The sequence below is a fragment of the Echeneis naucrates genome, chromosome 21, assembly GCF_900963305.1.
Source record: "Echeneis naucrates chromosome 21, fEcheNa1.1, whole genome shotgun sequence".
Taxonomy (NCBI): Eukaryota; Metazoa; Chordata; class Actinopteri; order Carangiformes; family Echeneidae; genus Echeneis; species Echeneis naucrates.
In genome coordinates this window covers 11,875,877-11,897,594 of record NC_042531.1, presented here as the reverse complement: position 1 = coordinate 11,897,594, position 21,718 = coordinate 11,875,877, and the positions used below count along the sequence as shown (strand labels likewise).

The 21,718-nt window shown below is 41.7% G+C and overlaps 1 protein-coding gene across 6 annotated transcripts in view; it reads left to right on the top strand.

Moving 5' to 3' along the window:
- Positions 1–21,718, top strand: part of fmnl2a (formin-like 2a) — a 44,194-nt gene that overhangs the window by 4,807 nt on the left and 17,669 nt on the right. For all 6 annotated transcript variants that reach the window (XM_029529691.1, XM_029529694.1, XM_029529692.1 and 3 more), the window contains exons 2-6: positions 9,704–9,787; positions 13,200–13,280; positions 17,171–17,247; positions 20,045–20,128; positions 21,137–21,292. In XM_029529691.1, the coding sequence (XP_029385551.1) occupies positions 9,704–9,787; positions 13,200–13,280; positions 17,171–17,247; positions 20,045–20,128; positions 21,137–21,292 (482 nt within the window). The remainder of the gene's footprint in view (positions 1–9,703; positions 9,788–13,199; positions 13,281–17,170; positions 17,248–20,044; positions 20,129–21,136; positions 21,293–21,718) is intronic.

The following is a 21,718-nucleotide window of genomic DNA, read 5'->3' as shown; positions in this document are numbered from 1 at the left end:
ACAATGATTTCATGGGAAAAAAAAAAAACGGAGGAAATTTTCTTTCTGTATGTTAACGTGTCTAAACACAGTGACTCCTTCATTTCTCTACACACCCAGGATGTGATTAATCCTGCCCTTTTCGTTTTTTCATGTTGACTCTTCTTCATTAAAAAGTAGAACAATGAGCATTGTCTGAGGAGCAGAGGGTGAACAGTGGCTGAATCCCGTGCAGCAGCCCTATGGAACAGACCCACTCTTTATTCTGTAGAGAGTCCAAGACGGAGCCTGGCACTGGACCCAGACCCGACAGGCCGTGCGACTGCATGTGCATGTGTGTTTCTGCTATGGTCAGGGCCCTCACCAACCAATTAGATGTGACACGGCTGAGCATGGAGTGCTCTTGGAGCGATGAGATCCAGCATCCAAGTGTGCTGGCCTTCACTGGTTCTCAGAGGGATGTGAGGTGCAGCAGGGTTTAGCCATGATGACGTGCTACTCAAAACCTCAAAGCAGAGTCTGGGGGGAGCTTGACTGACTGGCACACGGTCAGCTGATTATGTAGGAACAAGTATTTTGGGTGTTTGCAGCCACTGCTGAGTCAAAACAACTGGGGCTTCTGTCAGCATTGTTTTTGCTACTTGTGTTTTGACATCCACACTTTGGAGGTGGTGTAATTTTTCATTGCTGTGTGAGTGGGAGAGGTGACTTGGATTACTTTTCGGCGTGATTGTCCCAGGGTTGGTGATTAACAGAGTTAATTCATCTGGCACAGACACAGTGTGTCTCAGTTACAGAATAAGCAGTTAAGCATTTTGCTCGGCAATGCTAAAAAAGTTATCAGCTGCTGTTTAAAGAAAAGGCAAACTTTCCATAGCAGCCTTTGTGTTTTTCAGTGGTTTGTTCCTGGCCAGGAATTTGTTTGCTGTAGGTCTTCCTGCATAGAGTGCAGGTGTACGATTATGTAGTCTGTAAAAGGCCAGCCACAGTCCTTTCATGCTGCACACAGTCAGTTGCCAGTGTTGTCCAACAGGACCAGGCCAGGGGGCTGCACAAAAGAAAAGGAGTCGAAGCGCTGTGCTGAAGTGCATTATGGTCAGGATCTGTCCAGGCTCCAAAATGGAAAGTGTGCTTTAAAATGAGATGACTTGGCTGTAGTGCTGCATAAGAGTGGGTGTTTTTATTTTATTTTTGTTGTTGTTGTGGAATTTGTTCATGGAAATCAAATCTAGAATATCCTTCAAATGTTTATGTCATTATGCCAAATTGGTTTCGTTGTGGCTGCGCAGTCAGCTTTATCTTGTGACATTGATATCGTTGTCATTCTCTTCTAGGAGCCTTGAGCTTCAAGCTTTGTTTATAATTAGATTTTAGGCTGAACTGCAGAATCATCATTATTATGGTTTCATCGCTTGGCTTATCTATAAAGCACATTTAAACACAACTGTAGCTCACAAGCACTTACCAAGGCATATTGAAGTAAAAATGAAAAGAGAAACAATTTACACCCATTTGAAACTGAATAACGTGGATCTGTGGGCTCATGCTCAGTCAGCTGACACATTGAACTTGTTTGTACATGTTTTTACAGCCTTCTTCAATATCCCGGCTGTCCCAATGCAATTGTTATCAAAATAAACGTGAAACACAAAAAATGCCATTATTATTGTTGTTAATTTTTTGAACACACACTTTTTCGAATCATGAAAATAAAAAAAATAATGCAATGCAATCGAAAAGACTGGCCAACCTTTCTTTCAAAACAGAAACTTCGAATGATGAGAATAAAATCAGAAGTAATTATAATTGTTGTTTGCTGACTGCGATTCCTGCAATGTCTCACAGCGTCCTCATGAAAGGAAAAACTACCGGTGTTTCTACAAACATAGTATAATATCTATTTGAATGCTTTAATGCTGTGGTGCTTATTAAGTACCGGTATACTGTACAACACTGCTCGGCTGTGGAGTTAAAAAAGGCAGGTTTTGTCCAGCACTAACTTGCCAGGATGAATATCTTGGTCCTGCTTCATTTGAATGTGCTTCATCGCTCTTTGCCAGAGTTTGACACAGACCCCGACACAGCTGCAGACAGTGGAGCAGTCTGTATCGGGTTTTACTGGACTGAAGATGTTCTGCTCTCCCCAGCCCTCCCACATGAAACCAAAGCATAGTTTCATGGCTTGAGGTCGGGCATAAGACCAAAGTGTGGCTTAAACTGCTATTTTGTTAAAATCACACAGCAGATAACGCTTCAGCAAAATCAAGATCAAAGCAGGTGAGCAGGTCAATTCATTTATAAGCCACTAACAAACAAGCTCAGTAGTCACAAGGCAGCGCCAATTGATGTGCGTCCTGCTGAAGGCACTTCTGTGATGTGACCAGCAATCTTGAGTTTTCATTTGTATCAAGCCCCCATTTAGCCCCTTTTTCTTCACTGGATGATCAGAAGCACATTTTTGTGTTGAGCACCTGTAGCACAGAGCTCTTCAATCACATCACTAGAAAAAGTGAACAAGTGTCTACTTGTAGACTTTTGAAGCTGCTAGCTACTGCATGCATTAGTTTGATAACATAATTTTCCATCTCAGCAGAAAACTAATGGAAAGCACATCACTCTGTGTAGCAGCAGATGTTTATGCCTTTTATAAGTGCATATGTTATTATTTAATGTTTATCTTTTTTATTGTAGTGCCTGTGAGTAAAGTAGTCTTTAAAGACAGTTCCCATGACTGTTTTCTACTGTTATCTTCCAAACCAGAGACTTAATGATTTTGATTTTGTTGTTAGAACAGAAGGAGGAGACATATTTCATCACAGAAACAATTCCAGTGTGATGAGGCTAGAATACATCTGATTATATTTGCCAGGACACACGGTTGTTCTCTCCAAAAGACAAAAACTTCTCATACGTCACATTTAAACTATTGCATGAAAACTTTGCAGTTTTTGTATATGCTGGCCTGTTGTAATAGGAGATAGATTAAAAGCTCTGCAGGATTAAATTTACCAGCCGCATTAAATTAGTCAGACTCCTTCTTGTGAGCTCAAAGATTTCCTGTCCATCCCACTGCCTCCTACTGAAATGAAATCCATGCAGAAACTTTTTCTGTAGGTGTGTTCTTCAACCATGATATAACAAAAGTCAAGTAAACCGATGATTTCATTCTATAACCTTCAGAGTCATTGTTTATATTTCAGATAAATAACTTTTCTGATTCATATTCTTTGAATCGTGGGCCTGGAACGAGAAAACGGACTCCACCTCTGTCCAGACACTTTCACAACCTTGCAACATCTGGGCTGGCTGGAGCTCCTCTGTGTTCACGTATCACTTATTTTATTTGGACGGCTTCCTACTGCTCCAAACCGTCTCCATAATGTTTCCGGTATTTGGAGAATATCCATCATGAAAGATGTTTTGTGTCATGCTAAAGTGATTTTTACCCACACTCAGCTTTTTTGTGGTATACTGTACTTTTTATGTATTATGCATTTTAAACGTCTTCCTTTGAGATTTGGTTGAACAGCACACAGAGACGGAGAAGCTTGGCTTATCACTCACCTTTTAAGCTTGTGCACATAGGAAGTAAAATTTGATTCCTCCCACTTGCAGCTGCTGTATTCTGTGTATTGCTGCTGATTTAACGCCACCATTAATCAAGAATGGACTATGGCATAACTTTCACTGTGTTTTGCAGAGCAGTTTGATGACAGTAGGAGACTTGCTGATGAACTCACATTGGTGCTTATAAGGCTTCTTCCATTTGTACAGATGGTCCATTTAAGATTATAGTCATCACCACTGAGGTAAATGAAAAGAATTTCACAGGAATGCGGCTCGAAGGGGGTTTAGAAACGGGAGGCCAGGCTCAAACATCTGAACCCACCATTTGGTCAAGAGACATTCCAGTGAACAGCTCCGCAAACATAAATACTACTGTTTCGGTGGAGCAGGCTGCAGAGCAGAGGCAGGGGGTCCTGGGGATTACAAAACTAATCTGAAGACAGACAGGGAACACCTGTGCCCCCAGAAAATGCAGAGGATTATGGATCCATGCTCTGCTAATGAGGAGAGGACAACGCACTTTGAATAGCACATACCTCAGGACCGTCTTACCCCTTTCTTTGTTGCCACTCAGTGCCTCCACTTTGGATTTTGGTTTGGTTTAACACGTGTATCACGCCAAACACTACAGTGACTGGATGCTGTACTGTTCTCTCCCAATACTTAATTCATCAGTCATTTCCGGAGTGTTGAGCAATTTCCAAACATTTGTTATGACTAGTCCTCAATGTGACTATGATGCAGTCAGAAGTTTTGTCTTGTTGTGGCACGCTGTGTGGAGTCTGTAATGCTGCTTCTAAGGAGAAAGATGTTTTAATGAACTATCATGTGTAAATTAGGGGCTTTCAAAGCATTTACAACAGAAAAACATAAATCTCTGATGCTTTTAGAATTGAGAGAAATAACTCTCCATCAAGGTCAAAATAGCTCGAGTTCTTCCTGATCGTGATGCATTGGCACAGAGTAAGACAGAAGAAAGAGGAAAACACGGGTGTGTCTCAAACTGATTGGAGCCCAATTCCCCAAGGACAAATCAGGCTCCACTCTGAAAGATATCTGACTGGAGGCTGTGTGGCTCAGAGTCAGATTCAAATCTCTTGTCCTTGTTGTTGTGTGTAAATACATCAAAGGTAGTAGATTGTTCATTTGCTTTCAAGATGGTTCATTTTCCTTGTCATGGTTTAGGTTCTGAGTTTTGTCTAGGGGCTTTAGAATTGGCTTTATATGTTTATGTCCACAGAGCTACACACCAGCAAATTTGCTCCTGCTGAAACCTTCTTAGTTTATCACGATGCCGATTTGAAGTCATATAAACTTCCAATAAGTTCAATGCACCAGCTCAACTGCTTTGGCAGCACTTTGCTGTTTGCTTGGTGGAATTTTACATAGTTTTCAACCACACACACTGGTTGTGTTTTCATAGCTAATACATTTTGACTCATCACAAGTCAAATGGATACCTGCTCTTTTAACAGCAACAGCAACTAAAACAGTTCCGTCATGTGGGCTGTGTGTTTGCTTTTCTGGCCAGCTGTGCCGTGAAGGCTGTGTCTCCTCAGACCTCCTGGAAGCTCGTGGGTAGTTGGTGGACTTTGGGCCAGCTGTCGCTTTTCACTCTTTTTGTGACTCAAGCTGCCTAATAAGAGGATCCATTAGAGCTCATAGGTTCTCTCTATATTTAGTTCCTCCAAAACCAGATTTGAGCACAGTGCTGACATACAATGATATTAGTGGGAGTGGTTAAAGTTAACACACTGGTTGTCATAGTTACTGAAGGTCTGGTCTAATATGGCATACTTTAGCTGCACCATGGTTTGGTGAGATTTGATCAGACTTTTCCACTGCAGCCTCTACATAGAGCCAGTGTGCCCTTTTTATATTGTTGTTGTAGAAAGTTGTATATTATTGTATATTATTGTTATTGTTGACAACAGTTTGACCTCTTTGTTATCTGTTGTGTGATTTGTCTTAAGTTTGTTCTTCTTCTACTCAAACAGCTCCAGTTATTTAAGATTCATTGTTTTTCAGATTGTCTAGCCTCCTGATTTGCACCATTGTGCTAGGGCCTTTTCAGAGGTTGTTGAGCATATTTGCTGTAAATATTGCAGAGACATAATAATAATAATAATAATAATAATAATAATAATAATAAGAAGAAGAATGGATCTGAATGTTCTGGTCTGACAAAGACCTGCAGACAACAGGCACTTACTCAAACTTGCAACATTTCATCAAGGCAAGCAGCACCTTTCAACTTGATGTGCAGTCATGGAAAAACAAGTCCTTGTGTACATGCAACAATTGTTGGGATCATGTCTTTGCTGTTCACAACATTTGGTGGTTTTTGCTCACATAGGTATTTTTTGGATCAAGTCTGCTGTATTATGGCATGTGTCCGCTCTAGCATCAAAGATACTAGAGGTCTGTAAGTCTCTTTTGAAAATTATCCCCTGTCATTCACAATCCCAAGAGAAGACGCAGCATGACAGTGGGCTGAAAAGTGGTTGTGTTCAAGGCAGCTGGATGACAAATAAATATTATTTCTAGTCCATTTATGGTACTTGTTGGATAATCTGGATAACATATACATAGTAGGCAGTACAGATTTTAAAAATTCTGTTTGGCCTTAAATTGCATACTGGATTAGTCACGTTTGAGCTAAAAGTCACAGCTTAATGTTTGTTTTTTCTTCTGTTTCTGACTTTAAGTCCATATGTTGAACAGCTGTTTTGAAGATGCAACATGAGTACAGTGTACGGGGACGGTGCAGTATTGAAACACCACAGGAAGGAGTCGGCTGTGCAGGGCAGCTTGGCAGCATTGGGATTAACTTTGTTGGCCCACAACGAAAAGGTCACGGGTTCAGTTCCCGGCCTGGGGCCTTTCTGAGTGGAGTTTGCATGTTCTCCCTGTGCCAGCGTGGGTTTCCTCTAGGTACTCCGGTTTCCTCCTAGCATCCAAAGATGTCATGTTTGGGTTAATTGGTGACTCTAAATTGTCCATAGGACAATTGCGTGAGTGTGATTGTGAGTGGTTGTTCGTCTCTGCCTCTCAAAACCTATCCAGGGTGTACCCCGCCCTTCCCCAATGTGAGTTTAATCTAATAAAAAAAAATGTAAGTGCTAGTTCGCATCTGATATGAGATGCAGAGTTTCTGCTTTCTGTCAAGAGTGACACTGTTGGTATTGAATCTTCGCGTCAGCGGTTACTGTGGCTCTGCCAACTGATATTGTTGGATTGTTGCCTTGGTCACACTAACACTTAAATTTATATAGCATTTACTGATGAGTCAAATGAAGGCGTTGGTGTATCAATGATGGCGTTGGTGAATAGCTGCCCCCTTCTCCTCAACAACACCCCGTTAATAACACAGATGCACACAAACACGGACATGCAAAAACTGTGTGGCAGTAGACGTGGGAGTAACCTGAGCCCAGCGAGCTGAGTGCCTGTCACAGCTTATTAGCAATGGGATGAAATGAAGCCTGGTAGAAGTGGTTCTTTGCTTTAGTTGGAGTCTCACCAAGCAGGAAGCCCACAGCTCAGTGCAACCGTTGCAGCTCGGCAAACCACCCAGTCTGCCTGGCCTGGCACCTATATCAAGCACTCACATCATCCAATCTAAACAAGGAAAACTTCTGAGTCTGGGTGAATGAGTGAATACCTCCCCTTGCATATGTAGTACAATGAGGCTGCTGATAGTTTTTTTTTTTTTTTTTTTTTGGTCGCGGTACACTCAAGTGTCATGCTGTATTCTCATGTATTTAAGAAAGGAAAGTGTGTCCTAACTCTCCTCATCTGCTTAGCAACCCAACTGAGTCACCCGAGCCATCCTGACTCCCAATTCCCTGGAGTCAGCACAGCAGCAATCAGCCGGGCTCGCAGTGTCTGGTGAATACTAATGCAATTTCCTTGTCGCTCATCTAGAGGAGACCTGACAGGCTACAACCTGTATTGTTACCAAATCAAGCATAATGTTGCTGGTTTGAAAGAGATTTACACACATGCTTGAAGAATTAAGTACTATTACAATAAGATTCCAGTTGATTTTTCTGTTGGACCTCTTCGATATCTATTTCGGGAAGCAACCAGGTTTAACCATGTGAGGGACTGAACATAATGTAGCATAATCAGCGAGGATATAAGCGTACCAGCTTGCTAAGTTTTTGTCCTTTTGCTTTGAAGTTCGGTCAACCCCATTAGACCTGTTCTTATTTGTCTCCCTCTCGTTAGAAAGATACACAGATGTGTGGAAGCCTTTCTCTGCTCCTTCCTGGCAGCTCTCTCTACATTGATTTTTCCCTCACAAATGCACTCAATATTAAATTGCATGGTTGTATAGATCAATAGCTTTGCCATCGTGTCTTGTACAAAATAATAATGAAAAATAGCCCATTAAAAGCAACACGAGAGCAACCATAAAACCCAGCTCCAAAGCAAATGTGGGGACCAGTCTACTCTATCAGTGTCTGACTCTACCCTGGTGTTACTCCCCCCTAATGGAAAAGGGTCCCAACCAGGGATATTGTTCATCTATCTTCCCCTTGCTCCCCCTGTGAGCTCTGCTGGAAAATCCAGCAGAGGCTGAGCCCTGAACACACACTGATAGATGAACGCCCATCCAGTGAGGAGGGGAAAAAGAACCCCAAGCTGAGCTGTGCATAATGACCACATTTTCCCCTTACCAGTGGAAAAATCTCTCACAAAACCGTTTGTTAAATCTTTTATAACTGAAACCTGCAGATGAAGCACTTCAGATATTAGTAGCTTTGATTTACTTTGTTTCTCTTTGATGTTTTATGTCTTGTCTGCACAGTTTTTTGCTGTTGTTGTTGTTGTGTTTTGGTTGTTTTTTTTTTTTTTTTTTTTGCAGATTAGTTAGTGCTCTAAGTACTGTAGGTGTTCTGATTTACGCAGTGACTAATTGGTTCAAACTTTTTAGACGCACACAAAGGCAGGGTGGATCACGTTTTTCTTTCTTTCTTTCTTTCTTTTTTTTGGAGAGAGCTAAATCTTGGACAGCTACAGAGGTGTTGATGTGCAAAGCATATGTTGATAAGGAAATTAGAAGAAAGAAGTTGTGTAACAGTTTTGAGGTGATCCAAACCTAGTTGGTCAACCCATGAGTCACATTACATTTGTCCTGAACAACACATTTTTCTTGAAAGGGCATTAACCTATTTAATGCTACAGGGGGCGAATGAGAAGTTTTCCCCCAGCAGACTCCTCTGCAGCATTTCACACAGCAGATATCCAACGATATTTTTACTCGATCATATTGGCTATCTATCCAGGCGAGGGGAAAGATTTAGAGGAGCTCTTTTTACCCGGTTCAAAAAAAAAGGGAGGGGGGGCAAATGAGCATTTATTTTGGGCCCTGCTTAACAACAGTTTCCGAGGTGCTCCGTTTCCAGTGTCTGCACAGGAGTCGCCTGGTGAGCTGGATGCTGAGTAGACGGCTGCAGTTTAACTTGGCGCTGTCTGTCAGTGCTAAAATACTCTGAGAAAGTGTGTGAAAGTTTAACTTTCTTTATGGTATAACATGTTTCTCTCCACACCGAACAGGGCTTACCATGCAACATTTCAACTACTTTAGTGAACACAATAAATTTTACTGCTCCCCTCCTACTAAGTTCATTTTGAGGTATCACCTGATGGCTGCTGATTTATAGTTTCACATCAGAAATAAACCTGTTTGTGGTATTTTTTTTTTTTGACTAAGTAACTGCACTGTCTCTCTTTGGTTCAGATTGGTGTTTGTGTTATCACTTGATTTTTTTTTAATTTTTTTTTTTAATGTTTATTAATGATCAATATACTATAATTTGAAAACTTGTATCCAGTTGAGTGTAAAAGTTGGTTTGTACATTTCTGTTTGCAAAAGGAAAAAACTGAAATCCTTAAAACAGCATCACACGACACTTCAGTTAACTTCAGTGTACTACAACTCCTTTTTCTAATGTTGAATGTGAAGGTAAAGGCTAGGCATCATTAAACCTGCGTTCAGCTCTGCAACCCATTTGTAAAACAGGAGACTGCCCCAAAAAAGGATGGTCCATACAACCCTTTCCCTTCTCCCTTGGTGCTTCAATTGATATTGTTGACTGTTGATATTTCACTATGTACATCTTAACTCTGACATTTTTCTGTCCTTTAGAACTCGATGAATCTTCCCCCAGACAAAGCACGGCTGTTGCGGCAGTATGACAATGAGAAAAAGTGGGAACTCATCTGTGATCAGGTGGGTATCAGTTACTCAGCTTCATGATATGATGTGTACAAGTTGGATTTAAAATATCTTGAGCTTAATTAATGGTATACACTTCAGTCTCATTTACAGTTCAACAACAGTGAGCTGTGGTGCTGCACAACTCACTGTCACAACCATTTACTATAATATCTAATCCTGAAAAAGGTCTGCCCCACTGTGTGTCGTGACCACTGCGCCCATGCTCCATTGCCCTGCCTTTATCCTCTAAGCCTCTCTTGCTCTTTAAGCACTGCTTTGACTTCCCTTGTCAAGTGGGTTAAGTGGCACAGCATGGAGCATACATCAGCTAGGCAGTTTAAAAACTCAGCCTGTTATTGGCATCAGTGCTGCGTGTAGTAAAATAAGAGGGTACACGTTGCGCACTGAGCTGTGACCTGAATGCTCCGCTCAGCCTGCAGCCTTCGTGCCATAGCGTTTTTCTGCATCCCTGAGCAGAGGAGAAAAAACTGAGATGAGATCAAGACCACCACCCATTCAAACTATATTGATAGCCAATGACCCTGAAGGGAACAGGGCTGCAGAGAGCCTACAGGACTCCTGCCCAGCCGACAGAGATCCTCTTTCAGATCAGAGAGGACTCCATGTTCCTCTGTCAGGCCTGAAGTGGAAATAGTTGGTTTCACTTTTATTGAGAGTAAGAAGTCAAAACACATAGCCAGTGATTATGCTGACCCAGCTTCTGGCTCTTGACAGTTGCGCGCGCACACACATACACACACGCACACACACACACACACACACACACACTGTAAAAGAGAATAAAATAAAGTTATATTCATACTATTTTTAAAATTACAGTTATCTGCTTTGGGTCTTAAGTTTGGTGTTCTTGCTGCAAGTCCATAATTTCTTCCCCATTAATGGAGATAATAAAAGAATATCACTAAGATAGCTCTCCAACATCTTTATATCTCTTATTTTCCAATTACCCAGGACTGCACGAACATTTTTTTCTGTAACAGCTCCAGTGAATGTCTTTCATGTAGCCATGGCAACAGTGAAGGAGAGAGGCAGATGACAAGTGCATCCCCTTTGAAAACCATACACTGCAAAGGTTGATATATTAGACCTTTTTTGTGGAATTATGGGGGTTTGTGGAAGATGGAGGAAGATCTTAATGTAAAAACAAGGTTAAGGCAGCCAGAGTACACAGAAAAGCATATGATGAACTGATTGCTGTCATGCCATCACATAGACAGGCCTTTAAGTGTACTTGAATGTACCAAAAAGATGTTTGATTATAGCAGATGGCAAACAACTGCTTGCCCACTTTCTACCTAGTTCAGGGGTTGCCTTCATGGAGGCTGGGGCGGAGGGTTCCCCCTCACCTCACCTCATCTTTCAGATCTCGTACAAACCAGCTCTTCCAGACAAACTCCAAAACCGCCACAGAGAGCATGTTAGAACCAGTTTATACGACCTCCTAATGTGTGTTCTCTACAATATACTCTGTTTACAGGCTGCTCCCATTCCTAAGATTTCTTTGCTTGAAACTGGGCATGTTCAGCACGTGGTTATTTATTTACTATGCCAGACTTCCAGATTTCACTTCATTCTCTGATGATGAAACTGTCAAACAGGACTGTGCCTTCTGTGGGATTGCAATAGCAGCAAGCTGTCTCCTGATGCTACTGTCGTCTTTCCTGTTATTGTGAGACACAGTTGAACGGAAATGCATAGTTGCTGATAAACACAGACATCTTTTTATATATATATATATAAAAATCATGGAGGTCTATAAATTTAAAATAAGATGAATATAGAAAATGAATTAGAAAGTGAATATAGAAAGATTGGCACAGAGGCAGAATTTTCTTTCATCGCTGCAGACATCTAGAGAACAATTCCTTGTGGTTTATTACTCTGTGATTAGAAGTGTTGTTTAGGTTGGTGAGGGATCATGCCGTTTTCACTGCACTTTCATCTCCCACTAGTTGGTTGATGCTGCAGCACAGTGTGGGGTTGGATCTGGACTGGATAGGGAACCTCTTTCTGAAGCCTATTGTTGGCGCAGGAGAAGAAGTGTACCACATGAAGTAGAGAGAAATGGGGCTTTCCAAATTCCAAACACCAAATTACCGTGGTAGCACAGTGTTTAGAATTTCTTTCTAGGCTTTTTTGCCAAAGTTGTAAGAAACCTGGATCCCGATACAGCTGCAATTCAGTAAATTCATGACAAGCTAAAGAGCTACCATAGTCAGCTGAGGTGATATTTTATGTCTAGGTGGCTGTCATCGATATTCGATACTGCAGGGAACTCTGAAGCTGTTTGCACCATTCAGTCAGAGAACCATGGAGCTATTTCTCGGAAACCATTCATGAGCTGGTTAGTTCATGTGTGCTTAAGAGCACATGTTCCACACAGAGACTGATTCTTATAGATCTAACCATGAGATCTGTGCAAACTCTGGTATGCACTGAAAATCTCATTCACAGTCTAATGATTGACTTTTCAGGGTATTTTCTTTCAAGTCAGTCAGCTGTTCTGGTTAGTTGACGAGTAGTTTGAAGTACAAAGTAATGGGTTGTTTTCACTGTCCTTTCCAGCTTTGTATGACGAATAGTTGTCCTCAGTTGCATGCTCTTTCTGATGAAGTGGCATGAGGTCAATAACTGCCGCGGAGTGTTCAGGCCGATCCAAATACAGTTTCTGTGCTTGACACGCTGTTCCAAATCCAACCCTAATCTGTTGTATTTATGTTCAGAGCACAATGAAGACGGATTTGACCTAAATCGATAGAATAGAGGACATGTACACACAAACGCATAGTGCATGCTTTATAGTGCATTATAAAAAATGAAGATAATTGCTGGAAAGAGCTTGAATGATCTTCCTTTATCAAAACTGTGACTGGAGATCTGAGCTCATCAACTACCTGCACTCATTCACCTGTTTGCCAGCTAAATACATCTACTCTTGTAGAAACTGCAGTTTTATCTTTTGTTATGACATATGTTGTATTTGAATGTAGCTTTAAATTCTCCAGGGAAAATTGCTAAATAGATGCTCTTTCATTACGCCTGGAGTTTAAGCAAACAATGTGACTTCATGTAAAGGGTTCAACATGATCCGGGGTTCTCAGTTGAAAGATGATTCACAATGAGATAATTTAGCCTGTGCAGTCTTAATCTGATGGTTTTAGTGTCAACAAGACTTTATTTCATAATGGAGATGTGTTCAAACTCGTGAGGGTATGATTTCTGTTTCTCATCATATCATTTACAAAGCAAGAGTAGTCTAAAATTGAAGCTCAATTCATTATATGGCCATCAAATGTTCCTCTGGTGTGATTACATAACTTGTGCCCTTTTCCTAGATTTTCTTCTTTTCTTTTTTTTCTATTCTGCTCATCCTAATCTTATTTTTTCCTCTCATTGACAGGAGCGATTCCAAGTGAAAAACCCACCTCACACATACCTCCAGAAGCTGAGGAGTTATCTCGACCCAGCAGTCACAAGAAAGGTGAGCACCCTATTGGTAACATTGCTGTTCTTTTCCACTGGCCTGGCTCTTCCCGTGCTGTCCAGGATATCCTTACTACAGCAGAGGAAAGATTGCACACTGGGTTTCTGGAGGAGACAGCTTGGGAACTGCAGTTACAAAACAGGCAACAGGGACAGAGTTGTTTATCTGGAACGCCCAGGTCTGTGAAACCCCTGCTCAGCTGAAGAATCATTAGGCAAGACATACCAGTCCCTAGTGATGCGGCTCTGTGGCTGACTGCAGGCTCTGACCACTCTGTGAGACAGAGAAGTAAAAAAATAAAAAACATGATAGTCACTTGAAGGCAAGCGAGAGAATAACTGCACTTCAGACCATCATACTAATTGCTGTATTGACTTTGCCTTGCAGCATGGCAGGAAGTACCAAAAGACATACAAGTCTGAGCCATGGGATCAAAATGGTCTTATGTCATCTGAGCAGCCACTTCTAGCTGTTTCCCTGGCTGCCTCCAGAAGGACAAAGCAGAGGGGCATCAGCCAGCTTACAGGCCTTGCCAGAATTCAATCTTTTTGGCTTGGTTGTGAGAGAGCTGTGGTGGGAGTGTGATAAACAAATTAACCAGTAGACTCTGCCAGAATGACAAATCACTGAATAATTGAATTTTCACTGACTGGTGTTAAAATGCATTTAGAGCAGCACGAACAGTGATAGCTCTGCGAGAAGGTGAATAAACCACACTGAGGTATATAGAGACACACAAGCAGCCTTGCTGAGAGAGCCCAAAAATGTGTAGTACAGTACATCTTGTGTTTGATATTTAGACCAGAATTATAGGTGTCCCAAATGATATCACCCTAATGGGGAATTGTACAGTTTTGCCTGGAGTAGTGGAAAAACAGTGAAGCAGTACCACAATTTAAGGAGGAGGAACATTAGCCCACACACGTTAAGCATGTTTATGATATGAAATGTTTTGGTCCTAATCGATAAACAAAAAATGGTTAGACAAGGTTAATGGATAAATGGTGCATTTCAGAACGACTGGTCCTGGATGCTTATAAACTCCTGTGGTTTCTGAGTCACAATGTACCGTCTGAGAGATTAGACTGACGGCAGCAGTGATGTAGGATAAAGGAGACATAACCACCAAAACAACAATCGGCGTGACAGTTTGTACCAGGGCAGTCCCAAGGCTATAGATGGAGGTTTGTTGATAGCTGCTATGAACCTTTTGACTCATTGTGACCTTAGATATTTGGATTTTGCCTCTCTTCCTCCTGATGGAGTGCCATTAGCACGTACAACGCCTTTACCTGCCTTGGCAAGGAAGTGAGGGCCTCTGTCCTGGAGGTATATTTCAGGGTGATTGAAGAAGTAAAGAGTGGTTTGACATATAATTTGTATGAGTTTTAGAGCACATTATCTGAAAAGTGAAACAATTTTTTAAAGATGCTGATCTGCCCATCACTGTGGATGTCGACACCCAACACAGTGTAAAGTTCTAATCCAGATCAGACAGCTACTCATGTTATTTTGTTTGTCTGTCAGACTTAATCTGAATCATATCCTCCCTCTCTTTTTTTAATCTCATCTGTGGCTGCATGACAAACTGGTTTCTGTAAACTAGTCTAGATGAGACCACCTTTGAGAGGCTTGGTTAAACCTCTGTTAATTTTATCTTCTTCTTGTTGTTTTTAATGTTTAGTCTCATGCTCCAACACATACGGGGTTTGGGGAAATTACCCTGACTTCAGTTGGTGCCCCCGTGTGATTCTTGAAGAAAATCTCAAATCATGCGGGTACACAGGAGTTGAATGGGAGAGTAAAATGAGATGGAGGAAGGAAAGAGAGGGAAAGGCCAAATGATGGAAAGAGGGTAAAGGGGGATAAGGAGAAGGACAGAGACCAGGGCAAAGACAAAAAAGAAGCACAAGACAGCACGAAGGAAAAGAGAGTTATGGGCTTCTTCCTACATTCCTGTTCCATCCCCCTTTTCTTCAAACTCAAACAATTGTGCCACTGTGAGAGAGCTGGAGGTCATTGCCTCTGCTTTCCATAGGCAGGCTCCGGTGCATTCCTCTGGGCAGCTCCCAGCCAATAGGCAGCCGAGGAGGAAGAGCTCTGGTCCAACTAGTCCCCAAGAATGTATCAGCCATTGATTTGTTTCCAGGATGACCCATCCTGAGCTCACACTCCCCAAAATCTCTCTTTTCTCTTCCCTCCTCCACACTCCCTGCCCGGCCTGTCTCACTGTTCTTACTTTCCCCTTTCACTGCGCCCTCCCTGTCTCCTCCTCTCTTTCTCCTTTCCCCGCATGCTGTCCTCACCCGCGCCCCCCACTTATGGTTCCCCTCTGTCTTCCTTCTTTCTCAGTGATGCAGCTGGTAGTACTTAAAGTGTGCAGCATAGGGCATGTGGTGGGAGAAGAAGGGGGGGTAAAGCCCTTAGGAGCCTGCGCAGTATCCCTAAATATGCTCTGCTTTCCACACAAACATACAAAGGGCTCCTCCCTAATAAAAACACTCTGTTTCTCATCTCCTCATGTGCCAAACACAGACCGCCCAAACCAAAGAAATAGGCTACAGAGAGAGAGAGAAAGAGACGAAGAGCCTTGCTATGAAAACAGCTGCCTCTTCTTTGGATGTTAATAATAGGTTAACACAGGGCTGAGCTCTGTTTCCTCCCTGATACAAACACATCATGGAAAGTGACCCAGCCCTCTGACCCAGGGTGGATAGTCTGGATTTATATTCTCTTCTCTACAAAAAGTCCTTGATAATTCAAGTTATGATTTTCCAAATTAATCAATGAAACATTTGGTCTATGAAAATAAAAAAAGAGCAAGAAATGTCCATTAACAATCCAAAAATTAAAGTTTGTATTAGTTTAATAAACCAAAATGGTTTTTATTGTTAGTTGTTGCCATTTTAACAATGAATTGCGTTTTTCAGTTTTACTTTGATAAAAAAAAAAAAAATAGTCGTAAAGAGTTTTTGTTTTCTAATATTAACTACAATTCCTTGATAATACTTAATTATGGTAATTACTAATACTTTTTGATAGAACATCACACAATAGCACATGGCATCTTGTAATATTTTATACAAGCCAAGATTCATATCTTCTCCTCCTGCTGCTCTGATGCAACAGTTTCACTCCCTCTCATCTGGGATTTCCACCCCATATCAACAACTAAGGTTGTTCGATCACCACTGGCCATTCACTTTGCCTGTTTTGTTCCTGTAGTTGTGTAACTGCCTGAGTGGCCCTGTGTTTTTGGGTTTTGTAGATCTCCTGTTAGAGGAACAAAATCAAAGAGGAACCTGCTCATGTTTTCCATTCTGTTGTTTTCTGCTTTGTTCACTGGCAGCTGATATTTTCACACATATTGCTCCCACACCTCTTCCTAGTAGCTGTAGCCAAAGCACCAGGACCAGGAATGTGTATCTGTATACATGTGTGTGCTTGGTGTCCTGGGAGGTTCTTGAGAGGTGACCAGTTAGTTTGATTTTTTTATCGTGCTGCGACCATGAAAGATTACTACTATATACAGAACAAACATGAGCAAAAACAATAACAGGAGCTGTTACATACTGACAGTTTCCAGTGAATCACCTCCCCTCCACTCTGTCTGTTGAATTGTTTCTGGCAAGTATAGGGCCTATTTAAAAATTATACGAACAACCCGATCCCAGGTTTGACCCCCCCCCCCCCCCCCCCAGTTTTTAATCAGTGCAGGGCTTTCTTATTTTCATCCTTAAATATCACTGTGGTTTGATCTGTGTTTGTCTGACCTTTCTGTCAGAAGAAAGTTTTCTCCAGCCAAAATGCCTCTTTGCTACCACTCAATGATTTACTGTTCCAGTGGTGCGATGAAATATTAACTCGCCCCTTCTCTCTTTCCTCAGAAATTCAGACGGAGGGTTCAGGAGTCCACCCAAGTCCTGAGAGAGCTGGAAATTTCATTACGGACCAATCATATAGGGTGAGTCACTGCAGAATTGTGTGACTCTTGTGTAGCGTTGATCAACCAGGACTTGGTTACATTAGATAGATTCAAGAAGAAAGTCTGGCATTCCAGACCCCCGGAGACGCAGACGCTGGCACTAACCACCATCCCCCATTCATCTCTACACCCAGGCCTAATATTACACAGAAAGCCATGTTGCGATGGAGAATTGATGAATCGATTGATTGTTCTGTGCAGCTGACACATGAAGAGTCTCTGGAGGATGGAAAGCACATTTCTTTCTTGTGGTAGCTGAGCTGCACTATTTGATGCATAAGTGTTTCAGCCTGCTGCTCTGGAGAGGTATAATTGTATAACTTTGTAAAGACATCATTATTTCACAACAGATAAGAGCTTCTGTTGTAATTCCTTGGTATTCCAGGATATAACAAGCCTGAACCTGCTGCAACTGATATTGATCCAGTGCTAGTTAGTTAGCTTCAATGAAAGATCATATCTCAGTGAGACTAATAGTGCCTTGTCTGGTTTGTTTTCCTCTAGATCACAAGGCCTGTTTGTGTGATTAGAGATCTTGATAGCAATGGAGAGCGATAGATTGCTGAGCGTCACCTAATGCATTTTGGGATGTGTAGGTTTCAATGATCTCCTCTGTCAGGTCAGCTCTTTAATGAATAGATAGCTGATCTTATTTTATAGAATGGTTGAATAAAAAAAAAAATACAGTAAGAAAATGTACCTCAGTTAGTTGAATCAACTCAAATAAATGCAGCTGTAAACAGTCTGTTTGCAGGTTGGTGGGTCAGGTGGAGAAAAGTGACAGTAAGTGTTTCAGACTTTACCTTAAAAATGTCGATTACTTAGATACTTAGATTCTGTGAACTCAAAAGCATGGCACAAGGTTTAAGCTCAAAACTATGTGAGCATTTATAAATGAGGCATCAGGATACAAGGTCAGAATGGGGCCGAGGACGAGCAGCCGGGTGGGACGTCGGAGTAGACGTGGCGATCCTGTCAAGCACAGGAAGAAGAGCCGGTGACGAGAACTTCCACTGGCTGCACACTGTTGTGACAGCAGAGAGGCAAAAATATACTAGTTACACAACCATCACAAAATCTGATGCACACAAACACACACACACTATCTCTTAAACCGCTTCTTTTTCCCTTTTTAGACCCTCCCACTCATATTGCTTTACCTCAATTTGTCTCATTTCATGTCAAATTCACAGCAGCACTCTCTCTCACACCCCTACACACTGTTTACACACTGATCAGATTCTCCTCCTCAAACCAAAATAAACCCCACCCACAGCCATAGACACCATCCATCTGGACAAGCAGTGGAGACACTGTTTACAAGGATTAAGTCTTTTTTTAGTGACCTTATGGCGGTAAACTAGATTACATTAATGATCGACCTAATCTAGATTAGACAATGAGGCATTACAGTAATAGCAGAGGGACGGGAAGAGGTTTTTTCGTGAGGGGAGGGGGGTGATATCAAGTGAGCAAGATGTCACCCATTCAGCCAGTGAGTAATCACTATTTATTTATTTTTTTTCAGAGGTGAAACAGAGACATGTATAAAGTGTATAATGGGCAGATTGTCCCTGTGCGCTGATGCTTACCCCTGCTCCCTGCCTGCTCCTCACATGTTGCTCAGTGGCTAACAACATGTGGTGAATGAGAGGATTGTTAGTTAGTATCCTGTGGTAATGATTACCATGTGGCCCAACAAGGCCACACCCTCAAACCATTTTAAAATACGGGAGGCCCCCCAGGCACAACTTTACTGGACACTGTTGTTAGTCTTACTTGCTCCCATGCAGTTGCACCATGGGGAGCTAATAAAGAAGCAGCTAGCAGATTTTTAAAGCACTGAAGCCCCTCTATCAGCGCAATGCCATTCAAAAGCCTCCCTCTGTCATAATGTTTATGTCCTGTAAATTTCTCTCATCACTGAGCAATCAGGCCTGTCAACGCAGTTGAGGATTCAATAAAAAACTGTGGTACTTTCCGAGGATGTGATTTAAAATAAAAAACTATTCAGTTCACGCTTCTTAAGAATATGGAAGGAGCACAGGAACATGCTAAATGTAGCAGGAGCTCTCTTGTGAAAATCTTGGCTTTTCTAAGCAGAATAAAAAACTAAATGCATGAGTGCAGAATGGGTGGTCCACATGAGTGCCTGCAATGAAGGTGAGAATAGGCTTTTGGTCATTCTGTGGCCTTATCAGAGTTAGAAACTATGTGCTTGTGTGTAGAGAAACAGAGGTATAAAAACAGACTGAGTAACGAGATTCTGTTAATGTGTGCGGATGACTGAGAACATGTGCGATGGGTTTGCTGCTCTGAGCCAGGAAACTTTAAAATCTGACAAACGGGTCATTACAACTCTTGTTGGCAAAGACAGATAAAGTGGATGGAGAATTTTCTGACATCATTTGTAATGAGAGGTCAGGTATGGTTAAAGCCACTAAAAAAAAGAAATGGCACTGTAGTGTACACAAAAACAACTCAAATATATTTTTGTATGTTGTCTTTTCTTGACACGCTCTTATGTGTACATTTAATCATTTTAAAGTTGTGCTCATGAGGCCTGTCAGCATAAACTTGAACATACCTTTTGACATACATGGACAAAGTTATTCTGAGGCTTTAGCACGTTCACAAAACAGTATACGCAAACTCAGAGACACATTCTTCCATTTCTGTGGCTATTTCTTCAACCGTTGCTGTGGATATCTCACCAAAAACAAATCAAACAAGCTTTTCAGCTGAAAAACCTGCCAATGTTTTCATCTCTCCTTAGGTGGGTGAGAGAATTCCTGAATGAAGAGAACAAAGGCCTGGACGTGCTGGTGGAGTATCTTTCTTTTGCACAGTATGCCGTCACGTAAGTCACTACCAGCTCTTTCTGTCCTTGCTGCTTTAGTCTATATGTAGAACGCACAACCAACACAATGCATCTATTCTGCACAGCAGCTGATGCATCTCCACACAGTGCCAGCGCAACCACCACCACCACCACCACCGCTGCTGCCTGCTTGTCAGAAACACTGAGTCATTCGGGGCCCAAAGCTGACACATTGGCACTATGTATAATACCAATCATAGGCTTCTATTCATGGACTGACAATGTGATTATTAGTCAGTCACAAAGTCCCGGTACAGGGCCAAAAAGCCACGCAATTTTCAAACCCCCTTCCGCCATATGTTATTATGGTCTGGCCACATTATGAATGGTTAGTCGTAACTGTTTTTGCCCATCACCACTGCAGCAGCACCGGCGGAGAAGTCATGGAAACCGTCAGTCTGAAAACTAAAATAGATCATAACAAGTATTCTGCCCCAGTTGAGCTGAACAAAACACCTTCAGCCTTCTAACTCACCTACAACTAAACTAAAAAGATGAAAAGTAATGTCTTATAAAATACATATATTGTATGGCATGTCTTATCCATATCTGTGTTGTGTGTATTTTGTGGTGTTAGCTGCTAATGTTATGGATAGGAGGTTGCTACTTGATAAGGCTTGTTTGGTCGAACAACATAGAGCTTAGTTTAGCAAGCTTACCAAAGCTTACTTTGGCCAAACTGGTAAGATTGGTCCCTGGTTATTTGTAAACGTGCATCGATGCACCATTCCGCATGCTAGTAGATGTCATGTTTTATATAACCATTTTCTCAGTTTCTATTCCCCTGCATGTTCTGTCTCAGACATATATTTAGCCACCATGGGGATCCTTGCATATCTATAATAATATGCTTTGAAATCTGTATTGTTCTCAAGTAATGATGGGATCAAAAGTCCGAGTTGTTCAGGCTCTCAACAGAGAGACAACAAGTTGCATCAGATTAAATGCTGTGTACTATGCTCGTGTCATATTTTCTACTTTTGGCAGGTTTGATGGAGACTCTGTGGAGAATAACCCAGAGGCTGTGATGGATAGGTCTAAGCCCTGGAGCCGCTCAATAGAAGATCTGCATGGAAGCAGCACCCTGCCATCCCCCATCACTGGGAATGGCATCACACGCACCGGGCGCCATTCCACGTTACGGTATGAATCACACAGAAACCATCACCCTTTAACGAAGCGTGCTCCTTTCAGTTTAACAGTGCGTGAACTTATTTGTTCAATATTTTTTGGAGTTACATAATATTTGGCTGGACCAATGGGATTGCATTGTAATTATTTTGAGTCACACATTTCTTGTGTTCTTCATTTCCGCTTTGTGTAGTCATGAGGTCTGTAAGACTGGCTTAAGACACATTTCTGTAGCAGCATGCAAATGCTATTGATCTGGATTTTTCAGATTGTCAGACTCAGTCCTGTTGTGCATGATTATGACACACGATGGACCGTGATTTTACCTGTGACAGATGATTGCTGCTGAAGGAAAGATTTTCTTTGATAGATTTTTTTTTTTTGTGAATACTAAAGAGGGCATACTAACTACCAATACTGCTCGACAATATTTCACAG